Below are 25,416 nucleotides of genomic sequence, written 5' to 3' on the forward strand. Positions count from 1 at the left end.
GCTTGGAAGAGGTTTTATTCTGAACCGTTGGTGAAAGGCATATATATGTTAGACAGCAAATTTCCCACCTCAGAGATTTTTCAGGGAACTTTGCAGTAAAGCATCAATATCAATGCCAGAATATTGTTTACTGCTAGTACTATCTCTGCCAAGCAGTCTGAGTGTTTTAGCATAAGAGCATTTAGAAATAGAGATGGGAGGCTGGGAGATGTTGATTCATTTCAGATATAGAAAAAGGCTTCTGCTAAAAGGGAAAATTGTACCAACACAACAACTTCAGGGGCTTGCCCAAAAAGGGCAAACATAAGAACATTTTAAGGTGCTAGATTGAATATTTTCTTCTAGTAGTGTACACATTGCAAGTCAGTGCTTGCTTTGAATTTATTGACATTTATGATGGGAACATACAAATACTGAAAAACCCTTAACCATTCAGTGAACTCTCAAGGATCCCTTTTTTAAGAGTGTAGGCTTACCTGGGATATCCAATTAACTTTTACAAACCCACCTACAAAATGACAGTGAGGTCAAACTTTGAAACTAGCTTAGCTCTCATGCTTTTGTCACTGCTTAACAATTATCAAAACATTTGACCTCAGTGCAATTTTAGAACACTCAATAATACCATTATTTCATCTTCATCTCAATCATTAGCAAACTAGATAATATTTATGGAAGTACACACTAGCAAAATTCATTCACATCTTCCTTATAGCAGGTTTGTGTGCATAAAAGTGAAGGAAGTCACATTACAGGGATTAAAATAACATATTTGTTTAATATTCACAAAGGCCGGTCCTTTTTAAATGTATCTTTTTACACTTTTACACTACACACACTTTTACACATATGTATGTTAATAAGAAAGATAAAAATTATTGCATTCTGTCTGCATATTGTAGCAGTATACTGTATAGTAATTGCAATATGATCTTTTATCTATATGGTGCAGCACTAATGTGTTCATTTAAGTGTTTATTCACTTTTCGCACCATTCTGTGTAAACTCTAGAGACTGTTGTGTGTGAAAATTCCAGGAGATCAGCAGTTTCTGAAATACTCAAACCAGGAAATCTGGCACCAACAATCATGACACGGTCAAAGTGACTGCAATTACATTTTGTCCCCATTTTACTGTTTGAACATAAGCTAAAGATCTTGACCCATATGTGCATGATTTTATGCATTATGCTGCTACCGCATTGTAGCCCTAAGAGAACCTCAGGATCTCAGAAAAATAGGTGGGAGAGACTGGAGTTGTGACAGAAATGTAATTTATTACCATTTCAAACTTCTCGGCTAAAAAAAAAAATGACAGTCTGTTGTGGCCAGGATGGGCATGCTTTAGGCTCTTATAGTGGCTTAGTCAAATGTAAACAATATAAATACAAAACAGTCATCTGTTCATGTCTCTGCGCAAATCTGTGCATGTGTTCTGCTGTCTCTCTTTCACCGTGTGACACAGAGGAAAGAAATCAGCTCTCAGTCAATCTGCAGTCAGCTCTCTCCTTTCTCCCTGACTCCCCCGTCCACTCACAATCTACCGCTAAACCACACCCCCACTGCCACACACAAATTGCTGATTGGATAACTGCATGAATAAGCAGGTGTTCAGGTGTTCCTATTAAAGTGGCCAGTGAGTGTATATAAGAGCCTTAAGAGTGCAGTAAATCTGTTCATCATGTCAACCTAAGCACCACTTCATCCACACGGTTAGTGGTGATCTCCATCCCAAGCCCCTCTCTCAGCCATTCTCATGGTTACAGTTCCAGCCCTACAGTGTCTCACCCAATCAGAGCATTGTGGTGGAATGAAGTGTCTGCACATTGTAATCCAACCCCTGACCCTGATCTCTCTCTTATTCTTTTCTCCTTCTGTCTTTCTCTCTCTCACTCTAACACATTCCTCAATCAATGCTTAATCATGTACCCTGTTCTCTTACTCTTTTCATTTCATCTCTTCAAAACATCTGTCACTCTACACCTTCTCACCTTACTTTTTTCATTTTTGTCCTCCTTTGATCTTTCTCTCCTTATGTTTCATCACATTTTTCACATTCCGTTTCACTTCTGCACATGCCCCAAATCCTCCATATCCCCTACCCCCTCTCTTCACTCTGCTGTCGCTATTTCTTTCACAGGTGAGTGAGGACTGGAAATATGTTGCCATGGTGATTGATCGCCTCTTTCTCTGGATCTTCGTCTTTGTGTGTGTCTTTGGCACAGTGGGGATGTTCCTGCAGCCTCTCTTTCAGAACTCGTCCAAGACTGTCATTAACACGCCTGGCTGACCAATCAGAGACCCCCACATCACAGGATGGAGAGAGGAGGGAGGAGTGACAGCTCACGCTGAGGGGAACTGAGATGGGTTTGTGTTTGACTCTAGACTGCTCTTCAGCCATAATCCTCTAGGTTTATATGGAGACCTTTTTTTGGAATATCTAAACACACTCAATAACCACACAGCAATTTTTTAAATGCGAAGCACCTCTCATCCAACACCCTTCCTCCTCTCTTTTGAGTGACAAAATAAGCACGCCAATCAGGGAGAGAGCACACTTCACTCTGCCAGCCAACCAGTGTTATTCTCTGCAAGCAGCCTGCTAGATTGAGCCATCTTCACCCACGAGCTCCACCGTGTGACAGCTAGCGAGCATACAGCTTCCTCAAGAGACTAGTGACTGCTAATTACTGTAGGAGAGATGGGTTTAAGTGAAAATTCAATTCCACCTATTCTGAAAAATTTCCAGTATGATTAATTTTTCCTAGTCTATGGCCTACATGCTATAGCGCATTGCACATACAATACCAATGTCATCGTTTCTGTGTGAGAACACAATTGAATGCTCATTTTAGGCTTTGAGGTAATACTGTATTATTCTATTAACATAAACAGAATGTGTTTTAAAGTATAACATTCATGACAATACACAGTGATACACAGTGGGGAGAAATGGATAGCAATGAATGACAAGCTGTGTATATTCTAGATATAAAATTGTGATGAAAATGGAGGTAAAGGAAAAATAGAGGCAGACTGAATAGATAAAGAGGTTAGATTTAAAAAAATTATCAGATCCTTTATAGCTGTGATATGCATATTGGATTTAAGTTCCTCTTTTCCTTTCCTTCTCTCCTCTACTCTCACCTTTCCTTTTACATGTTTTGACTCCTTGTGCAGCTGTAATGTGTATTGTCATTTGCTATGAATGAATGGTGGAGCACACACAGTGTATTATTAATGTTTTGGGACTCTCTCATTTGTGGTGGTGGGTAACAATACACTCCTGCACTATGTTTGTACCATAACCCCGTCTGCACCACTGCCATCCTCTCCATTCAACTGTATCTATCTCATTGCTTTAATCTTCTCCCTTTATTTGATCCCCTGCCTTCAAAGTTACATTAGAGAGATATCCTAGTATCATTATACTCTGTATCATAAACACTATTTATATGAATTTTAATAATTCACTTGCCTGTGAAGTACGATTACTGTAGGGTTCGCTCATTGCAAGTGTCTTGATCAGAGCGGTTTTTCACAGTAATAACCTGTTACTATTTTTCAGCATTTTCTAAACCTGATCTTTCCTAAAGCTTATTATCGAAGATTGAAAACATTGAAAATACATAGCTGACAGTATTTTCAGAACAAGTCCACTTTTGTGTTCCTGTGTCCCTCTTAGGTGATTCATCACTGTCCTCAGAGTCTCCTGCTTATATATTTCTGCATCATCGCCTTAGGGATAGAAGGTCATGTTTCCAATCTTCTAAAGTAACCTTAACCTTCCTTCAAATGACTAAAGGAAAAAGGAATTGTATCATATTTCTATTTTATCTACATTAGCATCAAATACTTGCCAAGAGATGTGTTATGCTGGCAAATAAAGATGCAGCTCTATGCAGCCCCCCCCCAACCCCCCACCCCCCATCCTGCGCACACACACACACACACACACACACACACACACACACACACACACACACAAACACACTCAAACACACACACTCCCTCACCGGACTCACACCTTTATTCCTCTGCCTGACCCCTCACTTTATCATAATCTGTTCAATAAAGTCTGGAGGTTCATTACTTTATGTGTGTATCTGATTTAAGCGTGTCTACTTAAAAGGTTTATAAATTTCTTCTTGGAATTTAGTGAGTACAGTGTTTTCTTAAGACCTTTTGATTCCTGCATAAGAAGAAGTTGCACTAGTAGAAGGGAAACAGCTATTCAGTCCAGTGTGCTGAATTTCAGTAGCGTAACTCCAGTATGTACTGTACCATAACTGGTGCCACTTTGAGTATATTCTAACCACACTGACTAATGCCAAGCTAATTCTACTTAACTCAGATTCACAGTAAAATTTAGTAGATCCATAACTTAAAATACAGGAACTTTGTTTGCATGGTCATGTCTCTAAACCAGTTCAAGTGTCATTTTTTTTTTTTTTTTTTTAATATACTGGGAAAATATATGTTTTCTTTCTGTGACATCCTGTGTATTATACAAAAAAACTTGCCTGATTTTGCAATAATTACAACATATTCAGTTATTATATATATGAAAATGTATAAAAGTTATTCGGTTTGGGCTGTATTAGGAATTAAGAATTCGCTACTTACGTCAGCAAATACTTAAGTTCAAAAGATATTTCAATATGTATGCATATTCAGAATCAGTGTTCACAGGTGCTAAAGTTTTCTGAGCAGCCCATTCAGGTTAGTAAAATTACCAAATTCATGCCTCCAAGGCTGCCAAATTTTCTTGTGTGGGAGCATCCGAGATGGGTTTTTCATTAGAATCCTGACCACCACCTTTAAAAACAAGCACTTACCAGTAACCCTGAAAAAATTGGGGGATAAAAAATGATAGAGAAACTTACAGAGACATCTTTAAAAAAAAAAAAGAGGAGGGAACTAATGGTAAGAAAATGGTAAGCATTAAAATAAACATATAATACGAGTCTACTGCTTCATTCAGTACATCTTATTCTTTTACAGGATGAACTGGAAGTACAGCAGCAGAAATCATAAAGCTTAAACAGGGGTGAAAAACAGTGTGCATCTACTGTTGAGAGCTAAAGCCAGTGACTGGACAGGACATGAAAAATAGACACTAATGCCTGGTTGTAGGCCCTTTTAATTTACTATTTGGATTTATTGAATTAATAAAATAATGGCAGTGATTTTGTTAGATTAATGTGCTCTCCTGTAAAATAAATGTGCCCATGATTTGAGCAAGAAGTTGAGCAAGCCTTCATTTATGACACTTACAGCTCACTTTACGTAAGTATAGTTCATAATTTTATCCATTTAAAATTCAGTTCTTATGCTAAGCGACTATGATGCATCTCCAATGTCCTTTCCTTGGATTTTACATGGAAGATATTTAATTAATTAATCGTTTCATGGTTACATCTGAGGTATGAATACCAATGTGCAAAATTTCTCTATTAACCGGTGGTAGAAAGAGTACAAACCACACTGACTTGAGAAAAAGAACTGCTACTGTAATAATTCACTTGAGTGGTGATCAAGAAAACTACTTAAGTAAGAATAAATCATCTGGTTAACAAAAAACTACTTGAGTAACTAATTTATAACTTATTTTATAACTTATTACATGCCTATAATTGTCTAATAACTAATAAACTAATCAGAAAATGTTTTTTCTATTCTTTTTTTTTTTTTTTTTTTTTTTTTTAATAATAATAATCATGACAAACATCATGACCATAAATCAAACAGTATAAAGGAAGGTAATGTTAGATGGCTAGCTGACGTAGCCAAATGCTGTTGGAATTTCAGTAGCTTGCTAGGTTCATTAGCTAACTAGCTACATGTTTCTAGCTACATATACATGTAACTATATATATATATATATATATATATATATATATATATATATATATATATATATATATATAACTATATATATATATATATATATATATATATATATATATATATATAGGTTATATATATATATATATATATATATATATATATATATATATATATATATATAGGTTTAATATAGAGCTGTGAAATGCTTGTATCTCTTATATCTCCACTGCATTATTTGCACATTATCATGCTGTTTCCTTTGAAGCATTTAAAGATTCCTGAAGAATCCAGATAAATTGGGCCGGGGTGCTCATCTGTCTCCACTGTGTGAGATATTGCTGCTGCTGATTAAGCATTTGGTGCCTGAAATACAGACTTTCATCAGAAAACTTCTATAATTTGATTGGGTTCTCGAATTATTTAGAATTTGCAGATGCTATCTTTTATTTGGCTTACAGACTTCTGAGGTTAAATGCATTATTCATTTTTTTACTGTGTAATGGTAATCAAAAATAAATGCAGTGATGCTGAATATTTTTTAAAACAAAAACGCAAATAAAAGTACTACAATTTAACTGTACTCAAAAAAGCACCATTATAGTAACCCATGCAAGTCTTGTAATGAGAGTACATGTACTGTAGTTTGTTAATTTCCCCACCTGGTATTAACTCACCACTATTTGCACAGATCTCTGAATGTGAAGTTTGTGTGAAAGCTATAGATTCCAGTATAAACTTGTATGTAAGCTTTGTAAAGCAGTCTAACACCTGGGATCCCATTATCCTCAGTCTGTGAAGGAAGATAGCAACTGAAGGGTTAGCAACTGAAGGGTTAGCAACTGAAGGGTTAGGTTAAAACTATAGCTTCTGCCAGTTACAAAACAAAAACTTGTCATATAGGACAAAAATCACAGTGGATAATTAATTGTGCTTTTAAAATGTGATCTTTATTATAATGCTGAAGATAATGAACAGACACAAAAAGGTTTTTAATAAAAATGAAAGGAAAATGAAGTGACAATATACACATAATCAACAATGACCATCACTGGACTGGATTTCACTCCCTCTAATTTATATTTTACTTCCGTATGACCACTGCCCACCAACAGATGTGTTTTGTGGCCCATTATGTGTAGAATTATACATTGGTGGTATTGGTGTGCGTAGATTGGTATACACATATATCCCTTAATCTGTCAGCTTTTTTCCTTTTTTCCTTTTTTCATTCAGTGGTCATTTGTTAGCTTTAGTTCAGAGAGATGAAACAGCGTCTACTCCTTCTTAGCACCTTTCTCTGCATTGTACTCCTGGAAGAAGTCGTTGCAGGCCACGGTGAGTGCGCCGACTAGGATGACGAACTCTGTGAAGTCCACCTCACCGTCATTGTTTGAGTCCAGGTCGCCCATCACCTTCTCTACAGCATCCTTGTCCTGTGCATTCTGTTCATGTGAGAGCTCCACTTAATAAAAGTGTTTTCTGCTATTTCAAAGACAAAGTATATACCTATACAATAAAATGGATATCTAGCATCTTCTTACCCCCAGATAGTTTCCTAGCTCCTGGGTAAGCAAATCTTTGAGCTCACTCTTGCTGAGTGTGTATTTGTCTCCCTCGTTACCAGAGTACTTATGGAAGGTCTGGATCATCAGCTGCATGGCGTTCTCCAGTGTGGAGGCGTTCTCCGAGTTCAGGGTAGACATTCTGTGCGAGAAAAAAACAGAAATTTAGCATTGCTTTACTCACTCAGAGAAGGTTAATGTGTTAAAGTCTCAGCGTAATCTTGAAACCTCTATATTTGGGCTCTACTAATTATTGAAACAGGTCAAAAGATGTTTATTTGGGCAGAACCCTAAACACTAGCAATAAGGGCTGATGATGCTGGAGGAGGACTTTAACTAGATAAGGGAAATGTGAGCCTGCTGATAAGCGTGAAATCCTAAACTGAGAAAACACACTCTGAACCTAGAGAGCAGAGAAGGAAACTACCAAGGCCAAGTGTAAGATGAACTCAGTTTAAGCTTCAGTGCACTGGGGTCAGATAAGAAGCCTCGCACACACACACACACACACACACACACACACACACACACACAAATATACACACAGCCAGGAATTTAGATTGGTTCTGTGAATCACTATTACATCCAGGACAAGTATATTAAAGTCTGATTAACATTGCAATTATGTTATTTAATAGTTAGGAATTATGTTATTTTATAGTTAGTAATAGTTATTTAAAATAACATTGTAACAAATCATCATAAACTGCATTAAATATTAAATATTTCAGTCTGTCACAAAGCAGAACAGGCAATGCTAATCACATGTGGTTCAGTATAATCCATTTATATCCAATTATTAAATATTCTATCTTTAACCAGACTCAATCACTTAACTTTATAACTATATCTAACTGTATTGTATGTAATTATATACACGTACATAAAATGTGTATATAACTGTATTGTTAGTGCCACTTTGTGCAGTCTCTGTCATCCATCCATCCATCCATCCATTTACCTGAGTGTCAGAAGAGTGCTCCCTTTACTTTCGTTGAAGAAAAAGAGAAGCTAGTGGCTGTGTAAAGGAAGTCGAGGCGGACTGTGTCTTATATACTGCTCTTGCCCTCCTCTCATCCACTTCTTCCCCTCCTCCTCCGTCTCCTTCTCTCCATCATTTCAATACCTCTCCCCACCTGTCACTGTTCTCTCCTCCCTCTCTATTTACACTCATTCATTCATCCCATGTTCTCAGTCTCTAAAGACCGAAAACACATCATTAAAACATAAGGCTCAGATCACAGGCTCGTCTTTATTTTCCATCACTACTACTGCTGTAAATAGATCATTCCTTATATGGAAAGGGAACACGTCACTTCCATCAGGGCCACTAAGGTGTAGTTATACATTCAGGCACTTGTCACATTAAATTTTTAGAATGGTGATAGTGCAGCATGCTGATCTAAATGATTAAGTGCTGTAATCGATGTCTTAATCACAGACATCACTCTTCCACCCAGGCCATAAAAACAGTAAAGAAAGTTTGGATTTATGTGTAATTATTCTGTGTACTGCGTTCTTTTTCCATTTCGTTACTGACAATTTATTCACATGACATCTAACCAAGTACAAAACTGCAATCTAAAACATAATTTGTAATTTTAGATCAATAAGATCATAGATGTAATTTCAGATCAATAATATTTAAATTGAGTGTTACCTATTAAGAAAATGATGCACTAATAAAGCTGATAAAATTTTAACTAGCCTTTAATGGCAGAATTGTAACATTTATTTAAATAAGTCTCTCTCTCTCTCTCTCTCTCTCTCTCTCTCACTCACTCACTCTCTCTCTCTCCGCCCAGTGTGGTACATTTGTTATTCTCTGAACTGGGGTCAGATGCATAAAATACACCACCTACCCTTTCCTCATGGGGATCAGTCAAATCTCCCCACAAGGTCACAACTGTAAAATAGTCCACTCGTCTGTAGGGACATTTGCGTCCCATAAAGATATAAAACCACAACGCAAACACACACAAACTGCACAGATGAGGTGGTGTTTAATTAAAGAGATGTTTATTGTGATGGCTGAAGGTATTGTGTTGCAAGAAAAGATATGGATGGATAGCCTGGTGAAATACAATGTGTCTGTCTTGTGTTTGTGTGTGTGTGTGGTGGGGGGGACATGTGCTAGAGTAAAGTCTCCATATGCTAATGAACAAATGATCCACGTATAGCAACACAGGTACTATATTTATGCAGGGCAACAGTTGTCTGGATTCTTACCAGTTGCCGTATAAATTGTTTATTGCTGCTACTACCTTGATAATCATTACGTCAGTGTTTACTGCAAGGTCAAATTTTATGTGAATATCATCTGCAATTAACTAGTCTTGATACAGCATTAACATAGCTTTCCTTATATATGTCAAGTGTAAAATGAAGATTTAGCTGATATTGCAGCAAATGGAGCTTTTAAAGAACAACATTATTGCAAAATCACAACAATTTATAATGTACATTGTATAATTCCTATACTCTGTGTCAATAAACTAATCCCAATTTTCATTTAAAGCTGAATAACAGGAGGGTATGAAGGATATTCCATGTCCTTATGCTAGTATAATTTGCTCCTGAAGAAGCATAATATCAATCATTTGGAAAATTCTGATATATTTTTTTGTATTTTGTCAGGGTTAATTTTCTAGTATTTAATAATTTGCACCGAAAAGATCATCTTAAAAAATGTTCTTTTTCTCTGGTTCCACATTTCAGACAGTTGACTGAGCAGAGTGAAACAATTTGATTTTTGACCTTTTTATTTCCATGCAATATCTCCAAAGTACAAAACAATATTTAAGGTCATTGTAGCATCAGTGCTCAGTCCAGCTATGCTGCATTTCTCATAGGACTGTGAGTGATGGCTGAGAGCAGTGTACATCATTTCGGCATATAGCAGGTAGTAAATTAACACTGGATAACATTTACTCTCCACAGGACAATGTGTTAGTAATTATTGTAGATATGTCAGTACTGACTTAGGCAGCTGTGTAAAAAAAAAAAAGCATAAAAAATATTGTGGGCATACACAGTGGGCTTGCTTTGCCAGGTTTATAGCAATATTGGAGTACACAATGGCGAAGTCGGTCAGCTGTTGAGTGTTGAGGTCTTAGTTGGTGGCTGTCTGAGTTTTGGTTTTACTTTCGCTCAGTGAGTTGGCCAAGTAGCCAATCAGGGTCATGTACTCCTGGAAGCTGACCTTCCCATCCTGGTTCTCGTCCAGGCCCCGCATCATATCCTTTACTGCCGATGAGCTGTCTGTGTCCTTTGTCAAAGAAGTAAGGGAATTAATTAGTAACTTCTAAATGCCATGGTTCTCATTCAATTCAGAGCTAGGAGACAAGCATTAGACAAGCATCAGCATAGAGACAGAAGACCAATATGTCTGAATGGAGAAGTATGAAGTACGTGAGAAGTATCAGAGGAATCATCTAGAGGACTGTTATGGCTGAGCAGAGTTTCAAGGATAATATTTACAAAGAGTGTGTCATGAATTAATATGGACAGTGATTGGCTGATATAGTAGCATAGTAAACTCATAAACAAAAACCCCAAAATAACAAAAAATTAAAAAATGTTACAATGAAAGTGTCAACTATGCTAATAATAATAATCAAAATGCTCACATGACTAATTTTTTTGGCAAATTACAGGATTTGTGTTTTCAGTCCTTAAGCAACAGAATATACCATAGTGTGCTTTTTTTTACCTTCATTTAAATATTATATTTTTGTAATAAAACATTGTGCATAGGATTTCATTTATGAAATTACTGTGAAGACGTCTACATCAGTCACTGCAGACATTCAGTTAAAAGATAAAAAGCGTTGTCATGCGTAAAGATCTGCCAACCTTTATGCATTTTGTGTAGCAGGTGCACAATTTAACATCGGAATACATTAGTATGATTTATCACACAAAATATGCCAAAAGAACAGTCATTTTCTCCCAATAAAATGAGAGAAGAAATTGGCCAGTTAGGAGATTTTCATAGCTTTAAGATTCTTTGTGAATACGGCCCCTGAATTTTAAAAAAGCAGCACTAGCATGGCTGAGAAGGGCTTGTATTAGATATAATGTCAATATTAATGAGATGTATAGCTGAGGTAGCATGATGATAAGTGTGGACCAGGAATATCAGACTTCAGTCTCTAGAGTGTAGTGTTTTAACCTCATCATCAATTCAGCTAATTTAATGGCTTTCATGAGTGCAAATGAGTAAATTATAGGGTGAACACTACACTCTATATTACTTGTCTCCCAGGACATGAATTTCCAACCTGTAGTGTGAACACAAGAGACTATCTTACAGCCATGATGTTCCCCAGTTGACGCTGGACCAGTTTTTGGAAATTGTCCTTGTTGAGACTCTCTTTGCCACGGGCCGAACTCACGAACTGCCCAACCACAGTCTTGATAGCTGACTCCATCTCTAGTGCAATACAGAGAAAAAAATGTAGATTGAGGAAACAGAACAGGAGTACAGAAAAGCATTATATAAACTGACCAAGACCAGTGACTGACCAGTAATAAGCATAAGTACTGGGAGAGAAAAGTAAAATAGATTCTTAGATAAATATGAGGTTAAAGTAGGGCTTTTTTGTTTCAGGTGGGTCGGGTGTCTTTAGTTGTTGTAAATTTTTGTTCCTTAATTTTGCCCTTTTGAGCATGGTTTGAGATAAATTGTACAAACTACAACTGGTAATAAGTTAATTAGTAGTAAATATACTGAGTTTGTACTAATCGATGTACTATAAGTAGGGAATGTCTGGCTATATATTTACAAAAAAATTATAAATTGAACCGATTTCACTTCATAAAAGGCTTCAGAGTCAGACAACCTTCACATTTTAAAGAAGCAGTACATAACGTGTCACAGTTAATGATTGCTAGCTATCTAGATGTCAATTTGATATCGGTCTGATAGCTGACTGCTAGGAGTTAGGAGAAGGCACTATAACTGCAGCAAGACAGAAAGGAGTACACTGCAAAAAATGTCATCTTCACAAGTGTATATATCATGAATATAATATATAATATTTATCTAGTATTTCCTATTATAAGATTACAATAAACCAAATATAAGATCATTAAACCTATTTCTGGACATTATTACTCATTTCAAGCTTATAGTTTTCTTATTGGCAGATAATTTTGTTTCTTTTTAGAAATAAATGCTTAAAATGAGCATAATCATTTGCCAATAAAACAAGACTATTTCAAGCTTGTAAACTATTTCAAATGGCTAGCTTTAATCATTTTATATTTGGTTTATTGTAATCTTGTAATAGGAAATACTAGATAAATTTGACTATATTTAAGGTATTTCCGCATGCTGAGATGCCATTTTTGCAGTGTAATAAGAAGGCAGAGAAGGCTACAGTCTAAGAATAGAAGACAGTTAATAATAGTAGCTAATAGGTTCTGAGTACCTAGTACTAATAGGGAGGTATTGCCAAAAATGTTGGTACTATCATGGTATAATGTGATGTCTTTTATTTTAGAAGTACTATATTTATTGACCAATTTTTAAAAGGCATTAATATTGTACTTTAACAATTTCTTGTAGAATATGCAAAAAGGTATAGAAAGACAAATCAAATGAAATGGTTTAGCAAACCACACCCACACTGAATGAACACTGCTTCATAATTTGTTACTCTAAAAATTAAGTAGTGTGTTTCATTTTATAAAGAAAAAGAAATATTACATTTAGAATTGTTTGTGATAGGAGCTAAGTCTGTTCCATTGTTTAAGCAGGAAAGACCATCACATTGATTGCACTCTTTATCTTGTACGGAAGCAATGGTTTAATGATTGTGGTTTTCCATAGCAGAGTTGGACAGCCTGCTGGGACAGGATGCACTAGCCCATGACGGGTCATCTACTGTATGCCTTTCCATCTCTACCACTGATTCTGCCCATTGTTGCCCAACTTTCACTTTCTCCAAACACCTTTCTAGTAAGTCCTAAGGTGTGTCAGTTCCTCATGGCACTGTACAGTACGTTATTCAGGTGATTCTCAGCACCCCTGGTGATTAGGATGAGTGCCAGGTGTGTTATGTAATGGGGGTTCTATGACTGACCAGGGTTCCTTGTCTTTGTGAAAGGTCTGGGCATGAGTATGCACATGCACAAGAAGGTATTCAGGTGATTCTCACCACCCCTGGGGATTCACAGAACCACACTGACATACGTAACTAGCTTTGGAGCTTAGGGGCTGTAGGGAGGCTAGTATGTGAAAAATGAGAGACCGGAGGAGTGCAGTGATGCAAGAATAGTTAAGAAGCCTGGTGGAGGTTGGAGAAACATTCAATGAGTCCATACTGAGACACAATAGAACCTGTGATCTTGGACAGACACTCTATCCTCTTGGGCCACCAGCATGGTATGAGCTCATATTACTTGAGGGATTGCCTGTTGCCTGTCTGTTACTGTCGCTACTCCTGACAAAACACACACACACACACACACACACTTTGCCTACACAGGCACTCCTCCTTGGAAGCGCAAACCACGCTCACTTCTTACCTCTAACACACAAATACACACAAAAGAGACACAGAAACAACAAAAGGTACCTTACTTCATATCTTTATACCATCCATTAAATATTAAGGAATAGCAAATAATTTATTATTTAATTTGAGTGTTTTTTGCACTTCATCCAACTTGTCCATCCAAAGACATTGCAAAATTAGTGGAAGCACACACACACATGCCATACAACTACAGAATTTAGAAAGATCCAACCTTAACAAATATGAACAATAAATGAGACTGAATATGATCGACTCTGTGCTATTTCTGTCATATTGTTCATTTGTCAGTGAAAAATTGCAATTTCTAGATAGTCATAAACTTCCAGTTGCATTCACTCATTTTTTTAAATTAAGTGTATGTACAGTCCCCTCTGAGAGTATTGGAACGGCAAGGCCAATTCTTTTGTTTTTGCTATACACTGAAGACATTTGAGCTGTACATTCATCGAAAGATGAATATAAACAGTAGATCAGAATTTGGTATTTACATCCAGACTGGTGGCAGACCACCCAAGGTGAGTAAAATTATAGGTGAGCAAAAATATAGAAACAGATTGTGTTAAAGTAAATTAAAGTAAATAACACTTAATATTTGGTTGCATATCCCTTGATGGCAATAACTGCATCAAGCCGGCAACCCACTGACGTCACCAAACTGTTGCTTTCTTCTTTTGTGGTGCTTTTCCAGGCAGTGTGTTTTGGGTCATTATGTTGCTGCATAATGAAGTTCCTCCCAATTAGATTGGATGAATTTCTCTGTAAATTGGCAGACAGAATGTTTCTGTATCTTTCTGAATTCATTTTGCTGCTACCATCATCAATAATGATTAGTGAGCCCGTTCCAGAAGCAGCCATGCAAGCCTAAGGCATGACACTAGCTCCACTGTGCTTGAGCAATGAGCTTGTATGTTTGGGATCATGAGCAGATCCTTTGTTCCTCCACACATTGGCCTTTTCATCACTTTGGTAGAGGTTAATCTGGTTCCAGAACTTTTGTGGCTCATCTCTGTGTTTCTTTGCGAATTCTAATCTGGCTTTCCGATTCTTACTGCTGATGAGTGGTTTGCATCTTGTGGGCAGTGGACTGTGATACCTTCCCCCCTACCCTGTGGAGTTTGTTGGTGATGTCACTGACTGTTGTTTTTGTGCTTTTCTTTACAGCTCTCACAATTTTTCTGTCATCAACTGCTGCTATTTTACTTGGCCAGCCTGTACAATGTCTGGTTGTTGTACACCAGTGTACAACAAATTGTTGCATTGGCTTCCCTCTTTTCTCAGCTTCAAAATGGCTTGCATTTCTCCCATAGACAGCTCTCTGGTCTTCATGTTGGTTTATCCTTTTTAACAACAAATGAAGCCTAAGGTAGGCAAATCCTAAGGTAGGCACTCAGAGCTATTAACTGTTTAAACAATCAGTCTAACAGGGCACACGTGGACAATATTTTTGATCACTAAAAATGGGTAGATTCATTTACATTTATGGCATTTGGCAGACGCCCTTATCCAGAGCGACTTACATTTAATCTCATTTTTTATACATCTGAGCAGTTGAGGGTTAAGGGCCTTGCTCAAGGGCCCAGCAGTGGTAGCTTGGCAGTGCTGGGGATTGAACTCACGACCTTCTGACCAGTAGTCTAACATCTTAACCACTGAGCTACCACTGATTCAAACAAAAGGTGCCATGTTCTAAGTGGTTTAACACATCTAGATATAAATATCAGGAAAGGAAAGCTGAAATTCTGATCTACTGTCTCATATTCATGTTTTGATCTCAAAACCAAATGTCTTCAGTTTATAGCAAAAACCTTGCCATTCCAGTACTTTTGGAGAGGACTGTATCTATCAGTACGCACAAAGCAAATGAAAATGCACACGCAGGCCTAGTTGAATAACACTTGTGTGTGACACAGGGCAGGGAGTAATCCTATAGCAATTGTGAGGTAAAATTCCACCTAACAGACGTCCCACATGAAGACAAACATTGAGCGATTAACATTAACACGACATAGCAGTGCCTGCCGATTACTGCTGCACCTCTATTAACCTAATTAGAGTCAGCGAACACACAGACAGAGAGTAAAAAAGAAAGAAGCAGGCAACCAGAGACACTAGATTCATCACAAGCACTGATCTTATCAGCAAACCTGGAGCGCATTATTTAAAGATGCGCAGAAAAAACCTGCACAATGTGTTTACTGTGGCTCTGAGGTGGTGTCATAGTTCTTAGCCGTTTGATGTGAGTGGGTGCCATGCAAGCAAATGACTCTTACAAAGTGTCATTTAGTTATAAATAATTACTGAGGATATAAACGCAGAGATGAGGCCAGACAAAGACAGTTTGCTTAATCAGGATGATTTATCACTTCCATATGTGATAGCAATTAGTGGGAGACACATAATACTTATCATGTAATGAAAGCATTAAGCTTTTAAATTCAGGCAGAATTTAGGTTACAGTCTGACAAAAACAATAGGGTGAGATGGCTAGTGTAACCCAAGCACTCTGGACAAGCTGAACTTAATCTTTGTAAGCCCCTGGAGTCCCACTGTATTATTCGGTCAACTATCTTAAAGCATATTATTTAGTAACTACTATGAATTATTCAGAAATGGCAGTGAAACTAGTAGGAAATATTTGAGACTGAGAAATTTAAATCTGGACCTGGGAATAAGGGGTTAACAATAACCATACATGTTTAATTAACCCATTTTAATTTCTCTGATTAACACATGAAACATGAAACTGATCTCTTTGATTTGTTTTAAATGAAGTATACTGTATGTATGTATGTATGTATGTGTATTACAGGTTAGTTTGACCTCAGATTAACAATGTGACATAAAAGTTTTTTAAAACATCTGATTCCTTGTAACTACAGAGCAAAAATCATTTTTATTCCTGTCATCCGACTCCCACTTGTCCATGTACCTGCCATAAGAGAATCTATTGTTGAATTAGGGAACAGAAGAGGAGGGTTAAAGAAAAGTAGTATTAGAGAAACATTTTGGTAATCTTTACTAGACCTTGACTGGTCCCAAGTTGTATATTGTTCTCATGAATGTATGTATTGTAAATGTAATTTGATGTAAATGTATTAAAAATATGAATGGAACATTAAATGAATGTCTGTCTGAAATAAAAAATCTATTGAAATGCACTGGGTTGGGAAGTGGTCTAAAGTGGCTTGACTACCGCCTAGTGGTTCTCTGGGTGGCCTCTCTGTCTGTGTTAACCTGCTTTTCCTTCCTTCTCCTCAAGGTGTCCCAATAACTACCAGTCACAGACACCATTTCAGTCTACATTGATGTAGATCTTCATTCAAAAATTTTAATCCATTGAATGATATGCATCCAGTTTTACAACCTTAAGCAGTGTAACAGTGGGTGAACAGATGAATGACCAATGGCTATTGGAGTCCTTTTGGAGTCTTATTACTGGAGTCTTATTACTTAATCTTATTTCCATAACAGAGAAGCTTCAAGTTTGAAAATGTAAGTTGCTTCAAGTGTTAAAGGTCTCAGTACACTTTAGTGTGAAGGACACTGTGATGATTGTAGTTTGTAAACATTCTATTATGCATATACAGTTTAGGGCAAAAAAATTGTATAGCCTGGATGAAATGAAGAAAACAAAGAAATTTAGTTTATACCAAGAAGACATTATTTTGTTGCTTAACACTAAATCAAATAGCATAAGTTACGATATTAATAGTGGAAAGAGCATCAAAATATCCATTAAAAAGTTTGCATCTTACATTCTGAATATGATACAAATATTTTCTGTTAACTTGTATGCCCACCCTTTCCCTTTAACTGCCTCCAACCTCTTTTGTTTCTTCTGAACATCTTTGTATCCTCCCAGTTGTAATACTGTAGCTGACATGTCTGTTCTAATTCTGGTATAATTGCTTCGTCGATCATTTCATTTTTCCTGACATACTATAATTTTGTAAAATGCCATACACGCTTTTTTTCAAACCAGGTCTGGAGACAAGCTGGAGACAAGCTAATCTTGCCTTATGTCTAGGAGTGTTGCAAATCTGCCAAAAATCTCTGCATAAATAATAAAGTATATTAACATTTTTGTTTTCTTCTATTTAAAAACATGGGGCATGCAAACTTTTGTACTCAGCTCTATCATGTCTGCACTGAGCAGGCAGAAATGGAAGTGATATGCAAGGTTTCGTGGTTTCTGCTTGAAAGGGGTAGGAGGTTATACATCCAGAAATTTTACACAAGAATAAAGAACAAAAAGAAGACAACTTTGCTACACATCATGAATGATATACTCTAAAGGATTACACAACCTCAGAATAGTGTATTAGGATTAGTTACCATTACTTTTTAATGATACACCTTCGGCATAATAAAATCTGGCTATATATTAAATCCGGCTATATGTAAAGTGACATATTACATTTAGCTAGACTTTACTGTTTACTGGGTTTATCATACCTTGCTTAAAGATCCCCACCACTTTATTAAAATTTGTTAGGCAATGGATTTTCAGCACCTTACTAGTCCCTGCTCTTACAAAATTCATTGTTGCATTATTCACGTACAGTATAAATGAACAGATGTTGCACATTTTGAATGAACGCCATTGTTGAGGAATCAGCAGGACCTGTTCCTCCAGCTCTATACCTCATGGGTTTGGCTGATCCGCAGTACAGCTTAGTTTAGCCTGAACAAACACCTGAGGGCGTGACTGGGCTGGGCTTAATATGACTGAAACAGGTTTGCAAAAAGATCCTTCCTCTCTTTCAGAAAGCCCTCTGACATGCTGAATACTTTCCCAGGGTGCACCAACTGCCTGTGCAAGTCAGAAAAAGTGATTTATTTTCTCAGAAACCATTTATGATCTGTTTTTTCAAATCTTTATTTAGTTTTTCAGACTATTTCTATACCTATGGTTATTTTAGTTAGAGCCAGTTGGTGTCTTTTATTCAGGAGTGGAAAGGAAGAGTCCTAGTATATCACTATTGTACTTATTTTATCTTATTGCTTTTAAAGGATATTTAGCATACAGATGACTCCATTTCATTGCTTTTGTGAGCTAATAATCCAGAATGCCTGAAATGTAACTGAAAATCACATATCATTAACTGGTGCTATATATTATGTCCAGATGGGTGACAAATTTAAGGGTGGAAAACTAATATAAAATATTGTAGTAAGGCCAGAACAGCTTCAACGCTCCTAGGCATCAGGTCAACATTGAGTACAGCTGAGTGTTTCTTTACTAAAGAGTGTTACAAGTAGAACCCTTTTAAGAAGTTAAGCACTTTAGGATTTCAAATGTTTCATGATCACAAACAACAAAACAGTCAATTTATATTAATATATTAATGATGAAAAGTTATAAGTTATAAAAGTTAAAAGTTATATTTGTTCAAAAGTTTGCATCTCCTTTGTCTCTATAATCTTCTGAAGTGGATCCTTAATCCCGCCCATGTTCTTCCTCACATATCACTTCTAACGTTGACTGCTTGGCAAATCCTCTTTACATCTGTTATAACTTTGCCACATGTCATATACTGTCCTCTTCAGATCAGCTCTGGAGACTGAGAGAGTCAAAAAACTACTTTTCAAACTATTTCTGTTGATTTTGTTCTTCTCTAAATTGTCTTTTTGCAGCACGCACCTTAACTTGGCCCGTTAGAACCTTTAGGTATATCCCAAAGAGACAAGTCTAAAAGTACATCTCTTTTTTTTTTTTTTTTTTTAAATTGTGAAAGAGTGGTACATTTTCCTTTTATAAAACACAGAAACCATGGGGATGATGACTTTTTTTTATGCAGTTGTGAGTCATGGCTGCCTGGCTTTGCTCCTGTAGCATACAATTTGCATGAATCAGTTCATATGAACAGTTAGGAAAGTTACGGTTCTGGGTTAGACACCTTTTCTTACAACTTTGTATACGATCCAACAAAATCTTTTACTCCTGATTCAGCTAGTGAAGTCCTGGGGGTGCTGGAGTTGAACTTTACAGGGCGGGCGATCTGCAGGAATGAAGAGCACACGCCTAAACGCAGTTGTGAAGCTCTGTTAAGCGCCTGTACCGTTATCGAGGTCTTTCCAACACACCTCTCCCCCAGCTGAGAATGAAGAGGAAAAGGGGCTTTGGGTGGATCAGGGAAAGGGCACTGGGAAAAGCTGCTCAAATCTGAGTTAACATATCCTGTAGGCTGGCCATATAACATTTCTGTTTTGCTATGGTGGATTTTATTCATTTTTTCTCCACAGAAATGGCCGTCAGGTTCAGTTTCAGAGCTGAAACTCCTGATCCAGCTGCTGAGGCCCTTCAGCTCAGGAGTGTGTTAGGACATGAGAGTAGGAGGTGCTGGAGTTCAGCTGTACAGGGATTAAGAGCTGTTTGTTAAATCTCTTTTAACAGACTCTGAGGTCCCTTTAACACACATCTTCTTAGAGAATGAAGGGGAAAGCGAGTTTGCAGTCACACACGGATGGTTAGGAGAAAAGGCGCTGAATTAGTAACGAGCTGCGGTTTTCTGTTTCTCCTGCACTCTGAGGAGTAGCGGCTCTCGTTTCTGAGCTGAGGAACCGGACACCTCAAGACACACCACCACATTTAACATGAAAACGACCTAAGCTCTTATCATAAATGGTACCGTGTTTATGACACGTTCACGGACTTTTCTTTCTTTTTTTAAAGGCGCGCGCATGCGTGTTGAGCAGTAGCCTGACAAAATTCCACAAAAAAACGGAAACGACTAAAGTAGTAGCGTATAAATCAGTAAAAAGTCTGTACTTACTGCTGATTCTGTAAGCTGAAGTTTCGTAGTGCTGCTTTTCTCTGCCTAGGAGTGTGTACAACGCCCTTAAGTGGCTCTTTCGTGAATCCCAAAGTCTTTCCAAGTGTTTTTTTCATTAAATAACTGGGCGTGTGCGCATTCAGAGCAGGGGTGGAGGAGAAGAAAGGAATGGGAGTTTATATCCATGTGTGCATCTGAAGTGCTGGACTGCACCACACAACTCTTCAACAATAGCTTACTACTTGTGCAAATGTAGAACTGTGATGTAGTGAAAAATGAATATAATATGTTTTTTTCCCTGTAAGTCACATGTACAGTGCTCCAAGCTGCACATTCCATGGCAAGTGTGTGTGTGGCAAGTGGAAACATGTGAAGTCAAGTTTATAACATTTCTCATGGCACCACACCTTAAGTGTTTCATCAAGAAGTTTCTCAATATTCTAGCTTCAATATTGAGAAGGACTGTAAGGTTGGGTAGAGAGAGTACACAGCCATGTCTTTTAGTGTTCAAACTTGTACCTGGAAAAAGGATTCAGTGGATTTGAATTGAAATATTTATATATGTCTTACACACAGTGAAGAGACAGTGTGAAAGAGATAGTGAGGGGAGTCACATTTTTAAAATACTCAACATACCAAAATACACTTAACTAGAACATGTGCATTGCAATTAATGAGACTGTAACTTACAGAACCAGTCCACCTTCATGTTAAGCAACAGCTCTAAGCACATAGATATAAGATCACAAGATTATTCAAGGGTTCTTTGGATAGTTAGACTTTTTTAGATTCCTAAAAGGAACCTCTCTCTGATAGAAAACACTCTGTTTTAAGAATCATTTTGAAATCACTTTAAAAGAGAACAATAGAAACAGCAGCTATTTGTTAAAACCCCCATGGGTGCTTGCTAGTTGGCCGATAAACTGCCAGAACTCCAGGAAACTCAGCTCTCCGTCATTGTTTTTGTCTACGGAGCTCATGAGCTGGTCAGTGACTGATGAGTCACTGGCATTCTGCAGGGAAAAAAAAAAACAATTGCATTAACTAGTTAGCGTTGAGTATAATTTGAAAACTTTTTTTTTCTAACATTCTGTTTTTAACTTCAGGATTAAGGGGTTGACTGATTAATCTAAACATACACATTACCTCAGCTTTAATTTGTAATAATTTAAAATAGACAGATCTGCTGAAACAAGACTCAGACCACTCCCTTATTTCCACACTATTCATAAGAGTGCTCTACATTGTCCTCTAGTGAATATATAGGGCCACGAACTTTGATTAATAACACTGTTCAGTACGTTAGTGCTTCGTTCAATTCATCTTAAAGCATATTAATCAGTAACTAGACTGAAATTAATAGGAAGAATGTGTAAGAGTAAGGATTATACCCAACAGCATGTCCTGGGATTTTATAAGAGGTTAGGTGAGTTTATATGACAGCTTAATACCATACTCAGTTCTCAGAAGGCATCAATTAATTTTCAACATCAGCAGCTCAGACAATAGTTCCAGCTGTAATTTAAGTCACAGGTTTATATTAATGCACTTATTCTAGTCTGTTAATGTTTCTATAGTAACAACATAACACAAGAACTTGTATGGGAGATGCTCCACATAAACAATTTTTCCCAGAATTTCCCTATGGGGTCAATAAAGTACATCAATCAGTCTATCTATCTATCTATCTATCTGGTGAAGCTTTCTGTGAGATGTTTATTTAGCTTTTCTGGAAAGACTCTTCAGTGTCTGCTCTTTTTTTCTGGCATGGGAAAGTCTTCAGGACAGAGGGCTTTGTGGTTTCTCAGAAACATGACAAGTTGCTTTTTTGTCATATTAAATTCATGAGAGAGAAAAAAGAGAGGATGGTGAGAGAATGACTGTTTGTAACTGCTATAGCATAAGCGAGAACAGAAACAAACTCATTTCAGGGATGTTCCACAACATTAAGTGTTAATGAATAAAAAGCATCGTTCTGTGTCATTCTTTAATTGATAAAAAAATTATAATTGTTGGCAAATTGCTATGTAAGTGCTGTTATTGGAAAATAGTCTTTGGGTGGTAATGGCTCTCTGCCTTGTATCATGGTGCATGCCCAGTATAGCTTAGTCAGCACACCGGGATAAATTCCAACACTTCTGAAAGCAGACCTAGCACACTGATACCATTCAGAAACTATTCTATTTATTCAACACCGCACCCTAGGAATGCACTTCATATAGACCCATCATCTATAATTCCCAGGACTGGGATAAAACCAACATATTTTTGGACCAACATATTTTAATTAAATATGTCTGTCACATAATTGGATCCTCTTGGAGCCCACGCAGCTCTAGCCTGGGACATGTTCTCAGGTAGTCTCCTCAACACCTTTAAGCCAACGCATGAAAAGTGTGATAATTAGCTGATCTGTTGGATCAGGTGTTCTTGCAGTAGGAAACTACAGCCTCTGCTTGGCAGCGGGGCTCCAAGATTGAACCCGAGCCCAAATCCGGTCCTGGAGAATAAGAGGTAACATAATTTGGAAATTGTTTGGACATATCCCTGCTCTAAGCCCCTCTGACCAGGTTTATTATGTGTCTTAGCAGGTAAGTTGTATTAAAATCAGACCATTCCTGCACTCCTGACATGGTAAGCTTTCAGCCATGGTTTCAGTGAAAGTACCTTGGTGTAGTGTGGCAGCTGGGAGGTCAGCAGGCTCTGTAACTCATTTTTGCTTAATGTGTGGTTGGAGCCTTCCTTCCCTGCAAAGGCCTTAAACTGAGACACCAGAGTGTTGATTGCAGCCTCCATTGAAGAAACGTTTGAAAGAGAAAGCAGACAGGGAGTCTAGCACAGAGCACAGCAGAGTGTGTGTTACATTTATGCAACAGGCTGGTAAAATAAGAACTCCTGTTCTACAGTTGACATTTAACACTTTCTTGTACTACCAGATGTCACCACAAGAGGCACTGTACAGCTTTACACATTTAAGCAATAGGCTATTCTAACAGGCAGCAGTGCCATAAGATGTTCTAATTTGCAATTATCTTTGTAATACACTCATTAGTAATACATTACTGAGTAAGCATTCAGTTTCACTCACCCTGGTGTTTAAGTACACAATTCCAAGTACATTTACATTACATTACATTTAAAATTACAGCATTTAGTAGACACCCTTATCCAGAGTGACTAAAGTGTTTTACAGTCTCCATCAAAAACATCCTCATGCTAGTACAAATAGGTCAGAGTCTTAGAGTACTATGAAGCTAAGCCTCTGCTAGAGAGGAATTAGGACAGCAACAAAACACACAAGTAATTTTTATACTTTGAGATAACACTAACATGGTCACAAGATACCCGTGCTATTATAGTATCAGTCTAACAGCAAGGCTGAGCTGGCCACAGCAGTGAGCAGGCATTAAGTAATACTTAAAGGAGAGTGGCAAAATGAAATAATATAAATAAAAGACATCACAATGTCATATTTTACATTTTACCTACATATGTGCCAATATACAGTAAGCACGTGGTTAGTCGCGGTCATAAGTAGCAAGTGGAGGCATCCTCTGCTGAAATGATTAATCTGTAGACCAGAAATTCTTATAGATACCTTTAATTCATTATCACTTGACTGTTCCTTTTTAACCTCATTATTCCATAGTCACAGTAGAAGTTTCAAACCTACATAATACATTACTAAATAATGAGAATAAGAATAATCTGAGGAAAACGAAGCAGGCTCACCAGAGGAAGAGTTCCAGCACACAGCCGTTGTGATAGTTCTCTTGGACAGATGAGTCTCATACTTCATCCTCTTATAGTGTGTCCCATCATTTTTCCAAATGTGTGAAGTCACAGTTAATGAATTAGTCATTAACTGTGATTTCTTCACCATGGCCATGTTTCCTATGATTGCATAAGTTTTCCATGATACACTGATGAAGGGAAAAAGAAAAAAAAACTGACCTCATGTAAGTATAACCTCTTTTGAGATCTCTGTGATTCTGTATGTCTAGATGTAGTATATATCAGGTATATCTAATAAATTGTCACACCAGTATTTAAAGAAGTGGAAAAGATTTAGTATGCCCAGTGGTATGGAGGTATTAGATACTTGGCTTACCTCCTTTTAACCATTAGCTCATGTCTTCCAAAAAGTTAAACGTATATATAAAAACTGCTAATTGTATTAGTCTGTCAGCTATTAATCGTCACAGTGTAGTCTATGCTAGTGATTCTCTGGGCTTTGATTATATGGAATGTGTATGTCAGAAATGCCAAATAAGGCTCCTTCCAATTATTCTTTCCTGGGTTAAACATATACCATTACATTTTAGTAGAATCTTTAAATTCTATTTTGTGTTTGATTTTTGTTCTAGGACTTCAGGTACACTCAGGTACAGGTTGAACATCCCGTTCCACAACCATGGGCATTAATATGGAATTGGTCCCCCTTTTGCTGCTATAACAGCCTCCACTCTTCTGGGAAGGCTTCCCACTAGATTTTGGAGTGTGGCCATGGGGATTTGTGCTTGTTGAGGCACAAGAGCATTAGTGAGGTCAGGCACTGTTGTAAGGCAAGACGGCTTGGTGAGGAGTTGGCGCTCTGTAGGTTGCTTGAGTTTGCACACTAACCTTGGCAAATCATGTCTTTATGAAGCTCGCTTTGCACACAGAGGTACTACTATGTTGAAAC

The 25,416-nt window shown here is 37.3% G+C and overlaps 4 protein-coding genes across 4 annotated transcripts in view; 1 reads left to right on the top strand and 3 right to left on the bottom strand.

Annotated features, from left to right (window-relative positions):
• chrnb2 (cholinergic receptor, nicotinic, beta 2) overlaps positions 1-5,622 on the top strand; it is a 32,505-nt gene extending 26,883 nt beyond the window's left edge. The window contains exon 6 of the mRNA XM_026939724.3: positions 2,140-5,622. Coding sequence (XP_026795525.1) covers positions 2,140-2,289 — 150 coding nt within the window. The 3' untranslated portion in view covers positions 2,290-5,622. The remainder of the gene's footprint in view (positions 1-2,139) is intronic.
• Positions 5,623-6,687: 1,065 nt separating this feature from the next.
• Positions 6,688-8,497, bottom strand: s100t (S100 calcium binding protein T). Its single transcript, XM_026939725.3, has 3 exons — positions 8,373-8,497; positions 7,391-7,553; positions 6,688-7,291 (listed from the first exon to the last, which is right to left on the bottom strand). The coding sequence occupies exons 2-3, from the start codon at positions 7,550-7,552 to the stop codon at positions 7,124-7,126; spliced, it is 330 nt and encodes a 109-aa protein (XP_026795526.1). The 5' UTR covers position 7,553; positions 8,373-8,497; the 3' UTR covers positions 6,688-7,123.
• Positions 8,498-10,155: 1,658 nt separating this feature from the next.
• On the bottom strand, positions 10,156-20,892 carry si:ch211-105c13.3 (uncharacterized protein LOC325758 homolog). The gene is made up of 3 exons (XM_026939726.3): positions 20,733-20,892; positions 11,725-11,846; positions 10,156-10,679 (listed from the first exon to the last, which is right to left on the bottom strand). The coding sequence occupies exons 2-3, from the start codon at positions 11,842-11,844 to the stop codon at positions 10,524-10,526; spliced, it is 276 nt and encodes a 91-aa protein (XP_026795527.1). The 5' UTR covers positions 11,845-11,846; positions 20,733-20,892; the 3' UTR covers positions 10,156-10,523.
• Positions 20,893-21,272: 380 nt separating this feature from the next.
• On the bottom strand, positions 21,273-24,519 carry LOC113542308 (protein S100-A13). Its single transcript, XM_026939727.3, has 3 exons — positions 24,465-24,519; positions 23,400-23,564; positions 21,273-21,745 (listed from the first exon to the last, which is right to left on the bottom strand). Exons 2-3 carry the CDS (start codon positions 23,526-23,528, stop codon positions 21,611-21,613), a joined length of 264 nt encoding a protein of 87 aa, XP_026795528.1. The 5' UTR covers positions 23,529-23,564; positions 24,465-24,519; the 3' UTR covers positions 21,273-21,610.
• Positions 24,520-25,416: the final 897 nt, after the last annotated feature.

Source organism: Pangasianodon hypophthalmus, chromosome 1 (genome assembly GCF_027358585.1).
Source record: "Pangasianodon hypophthalmus isolate fPanHyp1 chromosome 1, fPanHyp1.pri, whole genome shotgun sequence".
NCBI classification, from domain to species: Eukaryota; Metazoa; Chordata; class Actinopteri; order Siluriformes; family Pangasiidae; genus Pangasianodon; species Pangasianodon hypophthalmus.